Source organism: Macrosteles quadrilineatus, unplaced genomic scaffold, assembly GCF_028750875.1.
Source record: "Macrosteles quadrilineatus isolate MER2022 unplaced genomic scaffold, UCM_ALF_1.0 Scaffold_7__1_contigs__length_78375512, whole genome shotgun sequence".
NCBI lineage: Eukaryota > Metazoa > Arthropoda > Insecta > Hemiptera > Cicadellidae > Macrosteles > Macrosteles quadrilineatus.
Window position 1 is genome coordinate 58,311,742 of NW_026542600.1, and position 19,580 is coordinate 58,331,321.

At 34.9% G+C, this 19,580-nt stretch overlaps 1 protein-coding gene across 1 annotated transcript in view; it reads right to left on the reverse strand.

Annotated features, from left to right (window-relative positions):
- LOC128999030 (inositol hexakisphosphate and diphosphoinositol-pentakisphosphate kinase 2) overlaps positions 1 to 14,532 on the reverse strand; it is a 28,010-nt gene extending 13,478 nt beyond the window's left edge. The window contains exons 1-2 of the mRNA XM_054425386.1: positions 13,958 to 14,532; positions 8,971 to 9,076 (exon numbers count right to left, since the gene is read on the reverse strand). Coding sequence (XP_054281361.1) covers positions 8,971 to 9,048 — 78 coding nt within the window. The 5' untranslated portion in view covers positions 9,049 to 9,076; positions 13,958 to 14,532. The remainder of the gene's footprint in view (positions 1 to 8,970; positions 9,077 to 13,957) is intronic.
- Positions 14,533 to 19,580: the final 5,048 nt, after the last annotated feature.

Below are 19,580 nucleotides of genomic sequence, written 5' to 3' on the forward strand. Positions count from 1 at the left end.
AATGATACTTCATCCTCTGAAACTGAATGTTGAACATAAAAGATACAGTGGATGAGAAAGTTTACCCAAAATTGTATAATAATTTATTTTCAGATGTATATTTACGGCATAACCAAACTTAGCAGAGCCACAAAGCTAAGAGACAATGATGAACAACGCTGCAATAAACTAAGCTATATGATTCCGAAGCTATATATGATAAATTTTATAAAGATCAGGGCCGTAAATAGAATCCATGAGGCCCCGGGCGGCTCAGAGAGGCCCCTCTGTATTCTGATTCTTCGAAGGTTGTAATTTAGGGTATGGAATTGCTTCAACTCGATGAAGTGACCTTTTGTTTCTAACAATATGATCGGCAAAACGACTTGAAAGACTAGTTAATAAATAAGTAGATTGTTTTTTTTTTATAATATTAGGGGTCATAGGTCGGGGCCAGAAATTTTTTATTTATTTCAGGTTCAGTAAAAAATGTTGACTTTCGGGCATCGGATAAAAATTGGGTAGTTATGGAAAAAATGAATTTAAAATATATTAATTAATTGATATACTATATTCGGTTTAAACATAATCAGTAATCAAGGCCAAATTGTAGGCCTCTTCTTCGGTCACAGTAAAATCGTGGACATCTGCAGTGGTCGCGGAGGGATTTTTTTTGTGTCCTAGGACGCTAGGCACGAGCCTGGGATTGTTTTTCACATTACTTCAGGCTCGACCTAGGGGTTGCGGCATTATCACTTAAATAAAATCCATTGGTGACTAGGCGGGGATCAAACCCGTGACCTCAGGGACAGAAGTCCCGCGCTCTAACCACTACACCAGCTCGCTTCCCCGGTCGCGAAGGGATTGTGAACATCTCCACGTGAAAAAATAGTGAATATCATGTGCGATCGCTGAGACAATCATCTTCATCTTCTGCGATCGCGGCAAAATTTTGAAAGTCTCCTGTACTTGCGGAAACATTGAACATATTGTGCGTTTGCGGAGACATCATCTTCGTCTCCTCTGATCACGATGGAATCATTAATTTATCCATGTTTGCCTCCTGGATTGATCTCCCCCGCAATCGCGGCGAAACAGATTATCGGTGAAATAAATTGATCAAGAAAAAAATTTTAAGCCCCAAGTGAGGCCCCCTCCTAGGCTACCGCCGTGTCCCCCGTTAGGGTAATACGGCTTTGATAAAGATTATGAATGGACCAAATGTTCCCAGTCTAGTAACCAAACCAATTAACTATGCAAAATATACTTTTCAAGCCTATAAATGATTTTACCAGTGCTGAAGATATTTCTAGATGCATAAGGGGTGTAAATTTCTTAAAACAAGAAGAGGAAATAATTGATTCTTGAATCACTTTTCTATCAGAAACAATTCAACAGATGCTTGAGTCAACTGATGTCACTCATTGTTTGCCTTCACCTGGTTCACTTTCACTATGTACAGCTATCAAGACTTTAGAAAGCAAATTAAACTCTTCACTGACCTCTAACATGGATTTTCTTGTCTAAAACCATAATAAACCTAAATACAATTCCACAAACGAAGCACAAAACTTAAGATAAATAAGTACTAATTTTATTAACAAAAATTCTAATATGCTTACAAAAAAAAATTACTCTAGTGCTTTGATTGATGAAATTTAGATTGATTTAAAAGTTTTACTGTGGGAAATCGAAGCCTAACATGTAAATTTGTAAAACCATGGATTTACCTTAGCATAATTATGTAGTATTAAGTTTGAATTAGCCTTGATCAATTCAATTTGAATAGCCTAACTTTAAATATTTTTTTTTCAGTGGTAGTAAAGTAATTGTGTTTAGCGAATTTCCCTATAGGGAAGCAGCTATTACCCTAGGTGGCACGGTAAGACCAGGGCCAGAGAACGATTTACTTTATCATTTTGATGTCCCCAGAGGCTAAAAACACTATTTGTTCAAATTTGTATATACAGTGTGTAAATTAAGTATTGAAACAAATCTGTATTTTTAAAACCGAAATAGATAGAAATATTCTGTTTGTGGCAATAATTGTTAACAAAGGTTCCGCAATTTTTTACATCAAAAATCTATACTTATTTAATACGCAAACAGGTTTTTTGTGACAATTACTCCTCCGAAACTACTGAACCGATTGACATGTTTTTGATGTCATTGGAAAGAGCGTAACGTGAAGTTGTGCAGAAAACTTTTTTTTAGGGAAATACGAGAGAGTGAGGCCCTGGGGCCCTTTAAAGTTGTCAGAAATTAAAATTGAGAAGAAGAACATATGTAAATTGTAAAATTGTGACTGAGAGGTTATGCAGAAAATCAGGTAGTTAATGGTTTTTTGGTGCTATTAAAATAAAGACTGAAATTTGTAAACGTCCTGGCGACAATGGGTGATACCATGCAGACTACATTATCATTGACTAAGACCAACATGGGCAACCTATTGCGGCTATAAGTTGGAAACATTTCTACAATACACTAAAAGCCAGATCAGCTTTTGAAAATTGATAAAATATTTACGAGAAATGTTGATTATATTGAACTGTTAAGTACATTGTGAGTATTATCATTAGTTACGTAATCTTTGGGTTGACTCTTTTAAACTCATCGGAATTTATGACTTATATTTGTTCTTAAATAAGTTATTTGTTTTTAAATAACTCCTTTACTTCTTTGCAATTGCTCGATTTCGAGCAACATGTACACTAGTATTTATTAATCCCCCTAACAGGGTAGGGGGTGGGGGGCGACTTTTTTTCAAATAGCAACCCCTATTGAGTGACCCCTCATTTTGAAGGGTTTGACAAAAGAAACACAATGACGCAAATCCGAGGTGAACATCTCACCTCTAGCCAAAATGGCGGATATTCCAAAATGGGTGCTTTTTTACAAAAATTACATTTTGGAATACCCGCCATTTAGGCTAGGGATGACATATCTACCTCAGGTTTGCGTCATTGTTTTTCTTTTAACAAACCCTTCAAAATGAGGGGTCACTCAATAAGGGGTTCGGTTGTTATTGAAAAAAATAAGTCACCCCCACCCCCTAGTTGAAAAAATATTGTTGATGTAAAAAATTTCGGAACCTATGTTAACAATCAATTCCACAAACAGAATATTTCTATCTATTTCGGTTTTAAAAATAAAGATTTCTTTCCATTATTTGTGAAAGTGGTGCTTTTTCACATACAGTAAATCAAATTTTGGAATACCTGCCATTTTGGCTAGGGGTGAGATATCCACCTCGGGTTTGCTTCATTGTGTTTCTTTTGACAAATCCTTAAAAATGAGGGGTCATTCAATAGGGGTTGCTATTTGAAAAAAATTAGCCCCCCTACCCACTACCCTATTAGGGAGGTAAACAAATATTTTTGATGTAAAAAATTGCGGAACCTTTGTTTACAATTATTGCCACAAACAGTATATTTTTATCTATTTTGGTTTTAAAAATACAGATATGTTTCAATACCTACTTAATTTACACACTGTGTATGTATATACATATACTGTGTGTGTGTGTGACCGATAACTTGAAGAGTAATTTTGGTCCGATTTTGATTAAATATGGCTTGAAGGTGTAGGGCAGGATAAACTTGAATGAGTTTGCTAACCAGCAATATTAGGTCATGAACTGGGTATTTTGGGGCTTTGAAATGTTTAACAATTTGTTGTTTTCAAATTTTTACTTTTAAAACATGGAAATGACTCATTTTCAATACCACCATCGTGTAGAGCTTAAAAAAATACAAATAGTTTTGTACATCGAAGGTTGTTATTAAATTAAACCTTACAGAGAAAATGTTGAAAAACAGCAAGTTCATTTTAAGATTCACATGTTTCTTATGGAAAAAAAGAAAACTGATGTAGTTTGCTTGTTTGTGGATGGATTTTGATCAAATTTGGAATATTATTTTTTATACTATACTATTAACATTTGGTCAAAGAAACACTTTTTACCTTCTCTGTAGCAGCAAACCTAGGTACTCTTTAATCTAATGTTATTTATAAAATATTTTAGTAAAAATCCAATCAGACAATTTGGAATTCGCTTAGTCTGCAGGTTTCCTACGGGGGTATTAATAAAATATCCATATTTTCAAATGATAATAGTACCACCTGAAGACTTAGGTAATTATCATTTGCCATATAGAATTCATTCAAACAGGTTCGTTACCTATAAAACAAATTACAATTAAATCTGTAGACATTGTAACGGATAAAAAAATTTGTGTCTATGAGGATATATTTGCTGCTAAAGAGCTCTCATAACATTTTTGTTTTGATTCGATTATCAAGGCAAACAATGAAATTTATAGAGAAATCTGTGAAAGGTAATGTAGATTTATCCATAGATGAACAATCTAAAGCAATTAATGTACTATCATACGGATTTTTAATAACAAACTCGCGGTGCATCCCCTTTCCATAATCACATTGGCCTGGTTTGGGGACTTATTCAAAAGGAGGAAGCTTTTCCTGCAGGCTCCAAATTCGATCAAAACCGAATTTCCATGAAAGTTATCATTTTCTACGGATCCAGTCACAAAAAACAATTCGGACAGACCAGGCATTTTGTCTGAAATGAAAAAGTACAGGGGTTCCCAAATCTAAGTCTTAACCATACTTATTAAGACTTTGGCCAGTGGCGGTGGGCCTGTGGTGCGGGGGGGGGGGGCGTGAGCTGGGGGGCTCTCAAGCATTAACCGGAATTGGCTGGCCGTCCAAAGTCAGATCGGATGCCAGATAACGAAACTCTCTGAAGAAGAGTTTGAAGAAGAGCTCTGAAGAAGAAAACGCCAGAAAAACAGCCTAAACAACTCAACATTCGATAGAGTTTGTGCTACTTTGGAAAAAAGTCCTCATACCTGCCCGAAAACTAGCGGTTGCCTTCAACATGTCTGAAAGCTCGGTTACACAAATTTTTAGGTTTGATCTTAATTTTCATCCAAAGAGCTTGATTTGAACTACGGTAATCTTTTTAATTTTGTTGATTATCCATACACATAATCACGACGGAACCTCTCTATGTCACCTTTAGTGTAAGAATGCACGGAGCTGAGTTGCAATGACTGAATCATTATTTTTTAACGACTCAATAACAAACACACATTAAGACACATACACTTCAAAGACACATTAAAGCTCAGGCAACCACTGTTCTATGACTACCTACAGATAATGGCAGTGTGTAGGCTTTCCAACGAGCCCACCCCCACAACCCTCAGACGACCTGTCGCTGATGAGTGTGCTGCAGAAAATAGATTGGTTTTTTTGCCGCAGCCTGTATGAATATATAATATCTATGTGTCACTAAACAATTTAACTTGTGTAATTTTGTTTCAATTTTGATTTAATTTGGCATGAGTGTGTTGTGCAGGATAAACTGGGTGTCATCATTTTGAGACAAAGTGTGTAATATGTTTAGCTACGTTTAGCTTAAATCAATCCTAAAGGCATATTCATGTATTAAAAAACAGTCGGAAATAGAAAGAAAAAATACAGGCCTTAATATGACTTGAGTGTTTTGTATAAACCAACATTATTGTGTTAAAATGCTTAACAAATTATAAAAATGATAAGTACTGTTATAAGTTGTTGTTACATAGCTAAGCCTACTGAAACCAAAATAAAACTGTTTCACTGTTCACTTAAGTCAAGTAACGGTGTTTTACCTAAACACATTTAAAGTCAGGAATCATTCAAACTGTTTCAATTAACCTCAAAACAACTAAACTATTTAAGATTCAAGCCTAAATAGTAATTTTAACAACCAAACCATTTTCTAACACAAAACTATATAACTACATTTTAAAAGACCAAAAGTACATTGTGTCTCATCCATAAAATTATCAACTTGTCAAATCCACAAATCCTGCAAAGCATAATAACAATACCGAAACTTCAAAATGCAAATCTGGATGAAAACCGGAACGAGAGAACAGATCCATCTGACTCTGACACAACAGTAAGTTTTGGCATGAGTGAGACATACCAGCTGCAAAGAGCATGCTTGCAACCTCTCTAAATAACGGCTTTTAAATTGCTAGCTGGGTCACTAAAAACCATTGTCAAAAATGTTCAATGTGTTTATAATTGTATTAATTACTATTTCCTTGAATATAATGAGTTATAGTGTTTTAACTTATATAGGATTGTCAAAGACGTGGACATGACTAGATACTATATATTTTGATATTATGTCAATGTTAGCCAATTATTAATGATTTTTTTAAATTCAAGTTTGAAGCACACTAATACACATGCAATTAGACAAAACAATTCATACTCGTTTGATGCCTTATTACAATATAAACTCTTGATATAATGGTTTGGATGGAAAAGGTTGGATAATGAATAAATCATCCTGTTGTATTTAATACTATTTTTTAATTAAAAGTAGTAAAATTCCATGCCCACCAAACACACAATGTCATTTTTTATTGTTATTTGAATTGAAGTGTAATAAAATCTTGGATTGGTTAAATATTCTGGTTATGGTTTTATTCTGTAGTTTGGGAAAATAAACACATCTAAAAAACTGAATAAAAATGCCTCAAAAATGTCCCACACAAAAATGGCCGTACCACATCAAAGACATTTCCTATTGATTAAGTAACGGACATGATTTAAAATATCAAACTATTTATTATTTTGTTTTGTTCTGACTTAAAATGCAATTAGCACTATTATAGTTTGTAAAAGCAACTAATTAGAAGTTAGATTTTCTTTTTATGAATAACTGTCTACAGTAGATTTATTTTAACCAATCCCGGAACAACCCCTGCTTGGCTTGAACCGCCTCCTGTCCGAATCAAAGTAGAAATTGGTTTATTCGCCTTGGACCTCAAAACTTTTTGATATAAAAGACCTTTTCTACAAATCTACTAGAGTCTTCCACTCCCATTCTTCTCTAACAAACCACACAGGAAAACTTACTCAGGAAAATGAAAGGTAAAGAAAACAGACTTTTTTGAATAAAGTGTAAGAACATTAAGTTATTGTAAAAAGGTGATTGTCAAAACCATTGTAATTTAACGATATACCGGTATGATTTAAGACTAAAATACTCAGTACTCTTGACTATAATAGACAAATTACTTTGTATACTTCCACCGTTACTTGAGTACACAATTTTGTGATAAAAAATTGTAAAATTAAGAATAGATTGATCAGGGTGTCTACCAGTTACAGAAGTCACTGGTAAGTAAAGGATTTTCATTTTAAAAAGATCCCAAAAGTCACAAAAAAATCTAGTTTTCCAAACCTACCTTTTGTTTCGCATTCTGTTGCAGACAATGAATAAATTCATAGTTCAGAATCAGAGAGCAAACATATTTTGGGAACAGAAAACTAGCTCAAAATCGATGCCGCACAAAATATTGTATACCATAACCCACTCATCTCAGTTCAAGTCACTGAAAAGATTGTGCGTTTTAACATCCTCCCCCACCCCCTAAGTAACTGAAAAGTCAAGTTGTAATTTCGTTTGATCAACAGGTAGACATTCAATAAAATGGATTTGATTCTACTGGTGTATTAGCAATAATACATTGGTTTATACAGAATGTTACATGATTTTAATAATTGTAACCGAACTAGGTCTGATTCATGAGGGTCAATTAAGAGAAGGCGTGCCTTATCCAGCTGTTCTGTCAACAACTATTGTGAACACTAGTCTTGGTTAGTTAAAACAAACAAATCAAGTTGAATATCAAGAAAAATTAATCATAAAATACAAAGTTCTTTAATTATTTAGCTCTATATTAATAATATATGACTAATAAGAAATTTACAAATCACAGATTATATCTCAATGAAAATAAGTGACAAGAGATAATAGGCATAAAAATTACTATCACTCAGACACCTAAAAATATACAGTAGACTATATAATAGGGCAATAGGAGTGAAAATAGTTTTTTTAACCCAAAATGCATTACAGTAGTATTTTTTTTAATTTCACTGAAAAGATAACTTTAAACTTATATAAAAAGGATGATTTTCAATCCAATAATCATCAATGTTCATATAAGACAATACAGTAGACTCTCAGCACCAGGCACAGTGAATTAGTGAAAAGATAGGATTACTAAAAGGTCACCAATGAAAAACACTTAAATAACAAAAAAGTTTTATAAGTGTGAAACAATATTTAATGGTATATTTGAAACAAATATGTTGGCCATTCAGAGCTTTTTTATGAACACTATAAAGCAGTACTATTTTTTTTATTTTTTTATTAATAAACATAACCAATTTTTGATACAGCATTGCTAGCCATCAAGCTATTAAATTGAAATAAAAAACAACTATTAATCTTGTTAAGCTTTTCAGACTTTGAGAATATATCCTACTTTGCCTATACTTGTCAAAGAGGCATTATGTTCACTAGAATTGGTTAACCAAACAGATGATTTCTCTACATTTTACTATGCTGGGCATCACTGTGGATGACAATGAAAATGAACCACAAAACATTTGGGCTATGTTTATTTGAATTGAATAATAACGGGAAATTAGCATATACAGATCAAACTAATTCAAAACATGTAAAATGTAATAAATTAATATCAAAACAAGTTTTTGCAAAAAACGAGGTAACTTAACAGAAGTTATTTATTTATGGAGATTTATTAACAGTATGTAAAAAGGGAGATATTTTTTGTCTGCTGAATTTTAAGGATTAATATATAACATTTCATAACAGAGATTGAAGACCTCTTTCGACCCTTGAATTTGTCAGACCAAATAGGCTCCTAAAATGTCATATATGTAATGTATCAAGCATAGCAAGGCGTAAGCTAGTAGAGGAGAAGAAAACAAGTGGTTCCCACAACCTAACTGGAGTTGTTTACACTTTGTTGCCCTAGTCTTAGCCATTGATCAATTATTTAACAAGTAAGCTTAAACGAGTGTAAACACAAACAAAGGGGCAGAGGTTAGTTTTTCAAGCAACTGGCTAAAAGCCCAACCACACAAAAATACCGTTTGCCAATAAGGTTCAGCAGAGTTGTCAACATCGAATACATAAACATCAGGAATGTGTGTGAAATCACCCATCATTAACGTGCAAATGTTTAGAAAATCAAAACTGAAACAGTGAGAAGCAAGCAAATATAAAATATGACTTCAGACACCACACCTATGTGTTCATAGTTCCAATGTTAGGTATTAACACGTTGGGTGCTGATGACGGGAATTCCCGCCATTGCTTAACATTGAAATAAATGCAATTTTCATGTTCAAACATGTCAACGGCACTTTAAGTGTTAACTGTTTATATTAGGTACAGAACCAAGACAGCTCATTTGTTGTCGTCAAACGCAAATATGTTAATAATAAATGTTACCCTATGTAGTAAATGTTATGTTCCCTACTGGAAAAAGTAGCAACATCAATAAATAGTTCTGTAGTTTGGATGGATTTGGAGAGGCTATTGTAGGTCTACCTATAGAATATATTGTGTAATAAATAATAGGTAATTTTCTGGGTTTGCTAATTTACTAAAAGCGTTCTATTCTATAGCATAAGCTTAAGAACAGGTCATAATGCAGTATCAGAAAATACAAATTTTATATAGGAAGTATTCTATTAAAATGATGAGATATTTTCTCAGTCTTTATGGGCAAGAGAAAAGCCAGAGAAAACAGTACCGGTATACTATTTTTCCGTACAACCTTAAAAAATGTTTTTTCTCTCATCAGCAAAAGGTTTGTATTGAATACATTGTTCATAAGCTAAATCGGTTTTTTCAGAGGGTATAAAATTTCATTTTCTAAATGGGAAAATTATTTGTATAGGCTTCAAGATTCTGTTATCAGAAAAATTAAGAGTTGGGCATTGTGTGAAAACTGTTTACTGTTGTTTTCATCTTTTTGTACATCACTGTAAGATATCTACTGTTTGTTTGTTATTTCTTCAAATTGTCTTTACTGGACCTAGCCTTCTAAATATTCCCTTGTATAAATTCTGGATTGTATTTTATTTTATTTTATTAACATTTGTCTATCAGTGCATTGTATCTATGTTTTGTGAACATGAATGGTTTGATTTTAATAACCAAATCAAATGGTTATTAAAGAAGTATGGTATGTAAAGGCGTCACATGTCAAATATGACATCCCTGTCATAGTTTTAATATTACAGTACAACAAATATGACAGAAGTTTTATTTTTATTCAAGCACTGAGTACAGCAAAACACATCAATCAAACTGGGATCAATAGCAGATGACAGTTCAGAGCTTAAGAGGTTAAGTAACTGACATGATGTTGTTTGGGAATTAATAAATTGGCCTACTACTAACAATGCATTAAATCCCCCAAGGTTCACGTTTGGGCCCTCTACTCTTCAATGTATTTATTAATGATACTGCCACCTCACTATCAACAAAGTTCCTCATGTTTGCCGATGACATCAAGGTGTTTTCAAGAATTGGATCTATGGATGACTATGTTAACCTCCAAAACTCCATTGATGACATTGTTAACTGGTGTAAAAATAATGCAATGTCTCTTAATATTTCAAAGTGTCAAGTCATGTCATTTTGTCATAGGACCACAACCCATGGTTTTGAGACTACTATATTGCAGACTCAAGACTATCGAGGGTGAATAAGGTAAAGTGCCTTGGGATCATCATTACACCAAACTTAAAGTGGTTTAAATACCTGCATTTAAGTAATCCAATTCATTGCTTATGTTGCAACCGGTTTCAACTCCGTGGAGTTATCTTCAGGCGTCCAAGGATATAAGTTAGCACTTCATTTGAAGGTCGTCATAGTTTTTAAAAAACGAATATACACGTAACACGAACATTGAACACTGAACACAAGTAATTAATTTTAACATTAAAAAAACATACAAAGTTGCTGAGAAGGTTACAGAGCTGTAAGATCCGACAAAGAGAACGTGCTGAACGACAAACTCTCATTTCAGTCTAATTTTATTTACAATACAGCAATCATGATACTGGATGAGAGAGAAGGTAGAAGGGAATGCGATGATCGGTGACAAGAGATAAGAAGGCGACGTCATTGACCATTAGACCTACGCACAACCACGGTAGTCTAGACTTTACATCCGGCTGGTACGCGTCGCTAACCTTCTCAGCAACTTTGTATGTTTTTTTAATGTTAAACGTCAGTGTTCAGTGTTCAATGTTCGTGTTACGTGTATATTTGTTTTTTTTTAAACTATGACGACCTTCAAATGAAGTGATAACTTATATCCTTGGACGCCTGAAGATGACTCCACGGAGTTGAAACCGGTTGCAACATAAGCAATGAATTGGATTACTTAAATGCAGGTATTTAAACCACTTTAAGTATTATACAGTAATCCGGAGGCTAACATCCATCAATATGAAAATTACACCAAACTTAAATCCAGCGGAGCATATTTCCAACATTATTTACAGGGTAAATTTATTACTGGGATTCATTCATAGATCAACAAAGGACTTTACCAACCCTCACTCTCTCATTGTTCTTTACAAAACACTGATCAGACCGATACTTGAATATGGCTCAACAATTTGGACACCTTATCAAGTGGGGCACCTGGAAATGCTTGCGAAAGTAAAAAAACACTTCATCAAGATGTTGGGATTCAAACTTGGTTATCAATACTCCCAAACCCCAGTTTGTGACCTGGAGATACAGTATAACCTTCAACCTCTTTGCATTAGACACAAGTTTCTGGATCTTCTCTTCTTATACAAAGTAATTAATGGCCTCATGGACTGCCCAGAACTTCTTAGTTGCATCAACTTCACTGCACCAAGAGGAACACGCTCTAGATCCATATTCAAACGGCAGTTCTTCCCAACATATTATGCTTACAACAGTGGGATATCTCGCCTACACCAGCTAGGGAGCGAAGTTGGAGCTGATGTCGACTTCTTTGGCGTTTCAACTCACGTCTTCAGGTCGAAGATCATCCAGCTCCTTATATATCTATTCTTGTTTTCCATCTAGTCACTAGTTACTTAAACTTTAAATTGTATTTATCTCCCTTTTGTTGCTGTTGTTTTGCTGTTATTTTGTATCCCTGTGTCATTAACTTGTTTCTTGTTTCTCAATATAGTCAGGCTTCATACATAATCAAGTGTCCTACAATTTAATTTTTTTAATTTCTTCAAATTGTTTTGTTTGTCAATATCATCTATGTTTGTAACGTCAAGCACTTACACTTAGGTACTTGTATCTAGTCAAAATTGTTGATATTATTATTGTTATTATGTATAATGTTATTACGTACAAATCTCTTTATGCTTTTGTTGTTATATTATTTGTTAAGCTTATTTATTGTATATTTATTGTTAGAGTAGTGTTACTTAATATTTTGTGGCCTATTAGATACAACATGTAACATATCATGTATTTGCTGTAAAATGGTGTAACCGTTGAGAGGAAATATATAAATAAATGTAGAGCTTGAGTATTAATTGTTGAAGTATTAATTGTTGCAGTACGGTATTAATTGTTGATTAATTATGAAATGTTTAAAGTATTGAAACTATTTTTTTTCTTTTGACGAAATCCATCCAGTCATTACTGGTCAACGATGGATGCTTGGTATAAAGGGGTAAAGATACTTAAGTTAGGCCTATAATAAGGAAAACTAAAACATCTAAAACTATGTTTGTCATGTATGTTGCTTTTGAGCTAGGCTATAAAAGTTCCTGAAATCAAAAAGAGCCTTCCATCCATTCATTTATACTGTTTTATATATGTATAACAAATAGGACCTGTTTGCATTAGGGCCTACATTTAATAGTGTAGAGATATAAAAGTGAAAATAAGTACCGGTATTTTGAATTTTTTAAGGATAGAAGACTAGGCAATGCACTTTCAAGTTTCCAATGTTTGATCACAATTATTAACATCATTACGCCTAAAAACTAGGTCTATAAGTTATTGAGTTAAAATGCCACACCAAGCTGATTCTGTGATGATTTAAATTAAGGTCACACAATGGGCTTGGATCAACACACTTTGTTTAAGATGGAAAGTTAATCCTCAACAGTAAAATTTATCTTTTGTTTATTTTTAATTTTGAGTACCTACCTAGATAATTGTTATGGACAAATGTACAGTATAACCTACGAGTGTTATAATCAAATAACTTAATGTCTTTTAATAAATTAGGCTATAATATAGAAGATTGAAAAACAGTGTTTAACTATCAACGTGCACTGTAGTCCTTTAGAATAAGACCGGAATTTAGCACAGCTGATTTAGAATTTATATTAACAATGATAGGGGGTTTACAACGGGTTGGAAATAAAATACAGAAGCTAAGTTAGCTCATACACCAGTCTAGAATGAAGTTATCCGTTATTTCTATTGAACACCTCTAAGTTAGACCTGTAGGTACAGTAACAAGTCACTAGAAAATGTGCAACTACTTTCAAGCAATAGACTTAACTTAGGTTTATCAGCTTTCTTTTCTGTAGATTTAAGTTAAATATTCAAAAACAATTAATAACTTGAAAGCTGTTAAAATATGCCGAGTGAGATGTGTTTAGTTGGTACGGTATTACATTTTTTAGTGATACAAAACAATGATTGTTCACATATTTCATCCAGAATGTAACATACAGGGGGGCAGAGTTGTTAGAATTAATTCTTATAGGCTAAAACAATCTTCTCTCTTCTCCAGCAACCAGATTGCATGTTACAACATGACTAACATGAGCCTATAATTGATTTAACACAAAACAGGCTAAGTTATGTTAAACATGTGAAATGAGTTGTGCTAGTCCACAAAAAAATGTGTCAAGCTTTAAGTTTAACAAGTACCGTAGGAGCCTAGGCCTACTTAACACAAAAATGTACAATCAACGTAAAACTTACTCTTTCCTACAAATTATTTGGGCATAGTTAGCAATTCAGGTCGGAAACATGTAAATAGCTTACTAATTGCAAATGTTAAAGGTATCGGTTCATGTCAAGTAAAATTATACTCACCCTATTTTTCACCAATCTTATACTTGTTGCATCTTCCCCTACATAAAATGATGGCCTTGCTCTTCGCAATCCTTGATAACCATGTTCCAATTCAGTATATGACATAACAATGACGAGTTATCTTCTTTTGAAATCATTACCACAAAACAGAACACAATACTTTAATTTGCTGGTTGGAGGTAGACTTTCTGGTTTTAACAACGCTGGTATGAAAAATTGTGGTAATGGTACCTAAGCCTAAAGGATGCCACTAATAATTCCAAGTAGCATAGGATAAACAGTCTTTGTTAACGAAAAGTGATCATTGATGATCGAAATGATAAATAATTAAGTAATTTATTATGATTGAGTAGCCTAAATCAGATCTCTCAAATAAATATCAATAACTTATCACATTTTACTTAACATTAGCGGGACTTACACAATATTATGTTGGAACTTTGTTGCAAAACATATGAAATTTAAATAAACAATTAAAATATTTAACTACTTATAATTCTATAATAAGTTATTTGTTGAAAATGGTCCTAACACACAATCTGAATCTGTTTTCAACGTGTTATTCTGTTATTGATTAAATAAAAGCAGACGACGACCGTGATCGAAGGAGGAGAAGGATCAACAAGGAGATGAACGACCAATGAGCAAACAGTAAATAGCTAACATATGTTATTATGACAATGAGATTACAAGATTGCCACTCTGGCGGTTTATATTAGTTAGGTTATGCCAATCGTAACATACATGAAAATAAAATTTTAATTTTTCCACTCATCATCTAAAATTTTTTTTTTTAAATACCACAATTCAAAAAGTTGTATTCAATCATAATTCATTTGGCCATTAAATAAAGAAAATGCACAATAGGCTAAGTCATATCATAAGCATTGAAATAAACTAGCGCAAATAAAACTACAGTACTACAGAATAATATTATAAAAAGCAAACAAGCTAAAACATAAAAATCTTAAAGCAGACACAATCTGCAACGCAGTACACCATGCAAGAGAAACAAACTAAATCAATCAGGAAACAGCATTAAGGAAGCTCAATCAGTTATTTTGAAATGGGGACGCCACCTAGGTGCGTATTTAAACCCAAATATGAATTAAGGAAGAGTGTAGAATCATAGATAAAAAATACTCTCCCCTTGTGTTGGTTAGTCTATGGTAGAATGTTGTGAGATGATCTTAGAAATTCTTTTACTGACTAAGATCAGCTGGTTGCAAAGCTACTCACTTTTCTCAGAATTGAACCGGTGACCTTTTCAGAATCAGAATCATTTATTTGTCATTGAACATTACAAAAATGCATTGACAATTGACTTGTATCCTGTTGATTGTTCGACGAGCACTGGAACCACTCAGCTACCCATAGCCAGAATAATATTCCAGCAGGATGGAGGACCACTGCATTTATAGTTCTCTGTCCGTGACTATGTGAACTAAACTATAATCAAGAACCCAAGGTGATGGCTTTGGACGTGATGATGGGCATGCGGGACGGCCACCTTTAACTCCAGGGGCCTATTTCATAATAAACTACAAATTATTATTAGTAAATCAGCTGATTGCCCAATGCAAATCTTATGGAAATTACAAGTTACAAGTTGTAATTTGTAACTTGTAGTTTATTATGAAACGGGCCCCAGGCCGCGGCCTGGCGGAATTGACAACCTTGCAAATGGTGTTGTCTAGCGCTAGACGTCCCATAAGATAACATAGCAGACAGGTGACACAAGCTCATTAATTTGCGTACCTATAATTCATTTATATTTTATTTTATAACATAAATAAAATATATAACAATTATATAAATATATATATATATTGTATTCTTAAAAAATACAAAATTTGCCATTAGCCATCTCCAAAGTAAACAACATTACCATTACCAGCATTACCAACTCCTATATGTCGTTGCCCAACACTTGTTGGATAGACTGCGTCAAATAAAATTACAGTAATAAAACTAATAAAAAAATAACATTCTTATTTAACCAATATTTACAAATAGAAAAACTAGTGATGGCGGTGCATATTATATGTTCCAGAAGTACTCGCCAGACACTTCCTCAAAAGAGTACAGCGGCTCATTTGTGAGTTTGTTAAAAATCTGCATGGAGAAAGCTTTCATGTCTTCAGTGTGGGCCCGAGGCGGTAACATGTTGTAGAATCGCATGGCTGGGATGGGATGGGCTGCCAAGGATCTTGATAACCTGCATCGAGGAATGTCAAGTTTCTGTGCATGCCTGGTGTCATGATTATGGAGATCACCCCTCTGTTGATATTCACCTATGTTATTCCTGAGATTAATCAAGCCGTAATAAACATATTGGCTGAAGATGGTCTTAACCTTAAGGTTGGCGAATAGGGGCTTACAGTGGTCTCTATAACCAGCGGCTGACAGCACTCTGACTGCCTTCTTCTGCAGACGAAGCACTTTTATACAGCCAGGAGCATGTCCCCAGATCAGGGTATATCTGATATGGCTTTGAAATAGGGCATGATATACATTTATCAAATATTTATCAGTGACGACCCCCCTAAGTTTCCACAGAAGAAAAACCACACGGGAGAGTTTAACACGTATACATGACTGACATGTTGTTCCCAGGTAAACTTAGGGTCTAGGCTGAAGCCCAGCAATTTCACGCTGCTTTGCTGATCAATATTCATTGTTTTGCTTAAAGTGCATAACATCCTCTGGGTCTTGTCTCCATTCAACCGTAGCCGATTTCTGGCAAACCAGATTTTAGCAGCATCCAGTGCAGCTTCTGCCTCTATCAAAACTTGGTTTATAACTTTCCCTCTAGTTATTATTGAGGTGTCATCAGCATACAGGAGTGCTCTGCCCTGGAGATGGAGGTCATTCACAACAATCAGAAACAGAAGAGGGCCCAGGACCGAGCCCTGAGGGACTCCATGGCAAACCTGGCGTGGACCAGATGTGGCACCACCAACTGTGACAACCTGGTATCTGTTATCAAGATAAGATTTGATGGTCTTTAGTGCAACTCCTTCAACACCATAGCGACTCAGTTTTTCCAGCAGTAAGCTGTGCGACACGCAGTCAAACGCTTTGCTGAGGTCGCAAAGCGTGATTGAAACACTGTCCCTTGCTTCAAAGGCGTTTTTGATTTCCTCAGCTAGAACCATAACTGCGTCTGAAGTTGATCGGCCCCTCCTGAAACCAAACTGCCTACTCAACATTAGGCCATTATCCTAAAAAAAAGTCCGCCAGCTGCTTCTGGATAATGTGTTCGATGATCTTGCCTATCACAGGATCCAGGGATATAGGCCTATAATATTTCAGTTCCTCAGGGTTGCCTTTTTTGAAAATAGGCACTGCTCTACTAAGCTTCAAACATTCAGGGAAGACACCGGCTGCCAGGGAGCCATTAATAACATGGGTGGGGGACCAGCAATGAGGTCGACAATTTCCTTCAAAACCACTGAGGACATGCCATAAAAATCCTGGCTAGTAGACCTTTTTACTTTCCTCACAATATTCCTTACATCATCAGGGTTGACAGTTTTCCATGATGCTAACTTTGCATTGAAACCTGGAGGAAGGAAAATTGCATCCTCAGGTCGGCCAACAGCCTGGAGAATTTGGCCTAAGATAGCATCTACCGAGTTAATGAAGAAACTGTTGAATTCATCTGGGCTTGCAGCATTGATCAAGCTTTTATTTGGATTTCTACGATGGCTATTTATAATTTCCCACGCAGCCTTACATGGGTTGTGTGCTCCCCTAATGAAATTTTCATTACCTAGTTTCTTTGCTTCATTAATCCTAGACCTATATAGCTTCTTAGCTCTAAGGTAATCTCGGTAAAATCTTTCCTTTACAGCTGGATCAACTGCCTCCTTGTAATAGTCAAAGAGGAGAACTACAACATTTTATTACAACCCTACTTGCGATGTTGCCACTTCGAAGGCCGCGTCCTAGAGTTAAAGGTGGCTGTGCTCGCAATACTATGTCGACATGGGGGAACGCGTCAAGGCACCACCATGTCAACCCACCAGTAAAAAGAAGAAGAAGTTTGAGGTGGCGGGTTGACGTGGTGGCTCGTGGTTGGGGTGACACGTTGACTTGAGTGTGCACGACAACCCGCCACCTCAGATAAATGTGGGATGGCGGGTAGTCGTGGTGACACATAAACGTGTTCATACACGTCAACCAGCCACCTCTTTGGTGTGGTGGTGGGTTGACGTGATGATGGCTGGTTGACGATACGTGAGAGGTGGCGGGTTGACGGCACCGAACATTGAGAGTAAACGACAACCCACCACCTCGTAAAAGAGTGGTGGTGGATTGACGTGGTGGCACGTTGTCGCCTATGTGCGAGGAGTTGGTGGGTTGACGACGCCGAACATTTGAGCGTACACGACAACCAGCCACCTTCGTTGGCAAAAGCGGCCGTTGTCCGTGCATTATAAAATGCATCACTTTTGCAGTTGACATGAAGATTTTTGATCTTGTTTACAAAGTACTGGTGGATGTAAAAACATTAGTTATTGTTAAGACATACATTAATTTAGAAGTTGGTTTCCTATAAAGATCTGCAATAAAAATCAATTATACGCTTCCACGCAAGACGATTTTGTATTTTAATTAATAACGATTATTGTTAACAAACTTGTAAGATAAACTCACTACAAATTAACGATTGAGGGCCATAATGAAAATAACAATACTTCTTCTTTTTTCACTTGCTTTTAAACCATATTAAACATTATGAGCTTATTGTTTATTGTGTTGTGTTGTGTTTATTACCAAAATTATAGGCGCCTGGGAAGTCATACGATGGGAGAGGGCTGGAGTTAAGGTCTCTCTATTCCGTGATGGCGACGGGGACTGTAATAACAATTAACTATTTCGACATAACGTAAAGTTTTCTCCATTAAATAGCATTGGAAGCCATACGCAACAGTTTTTTGTATACTTCAATACAGATTATCGTTCAAGCCAGAACTACTGATACTGAACACTGAATATGAATATTGACAGTTGGATTACTTATTTGCCAGTTAATTCTGCAATGTACTGTATACTATTAAAAACAGGGTTTACGTTATATAACTAAGATATCTATAATTGAGACTTTTCGTTATATCTTAGAATATTAAAATAAATTATCTTACTGATGTGCAATTAGCAGCATTGTGTACTTTTATGTTAATTTATTAAGCGTATGATAAGTTAAAAAATTATGGAAATTGGATCAAAGCATAGGAATTTGCCCTGGGATGGCTGACAAAATAATGAAGTAACAAACATATTAGCAGAGGAATTATATACAAAGCAAAATAATTTGTATATATGAAGGTACGTATCGATTAAAACACTTCTTTTTATTTTAAAACATATGTTTATAGGATGTTTACTTAACTAAAGGGTGCGCCAAAAAAACCTGACGGTTTTTGTTTTGTAATAAGTCAGTTGTTATACTAGCTAGAGACCTCATTGTTGTAGTGAAGGATTGCTTATGTTATGCCATTTTTAGGTTATGTTTGGTAAAACATCACTTCGTCGAAAGAAAGTTACTGTCTAGTGTGGTGGGGCACTGTTTGGAGTCATCGGACCATATGTTTTTGAGGACGAAAGTGGGAACTTC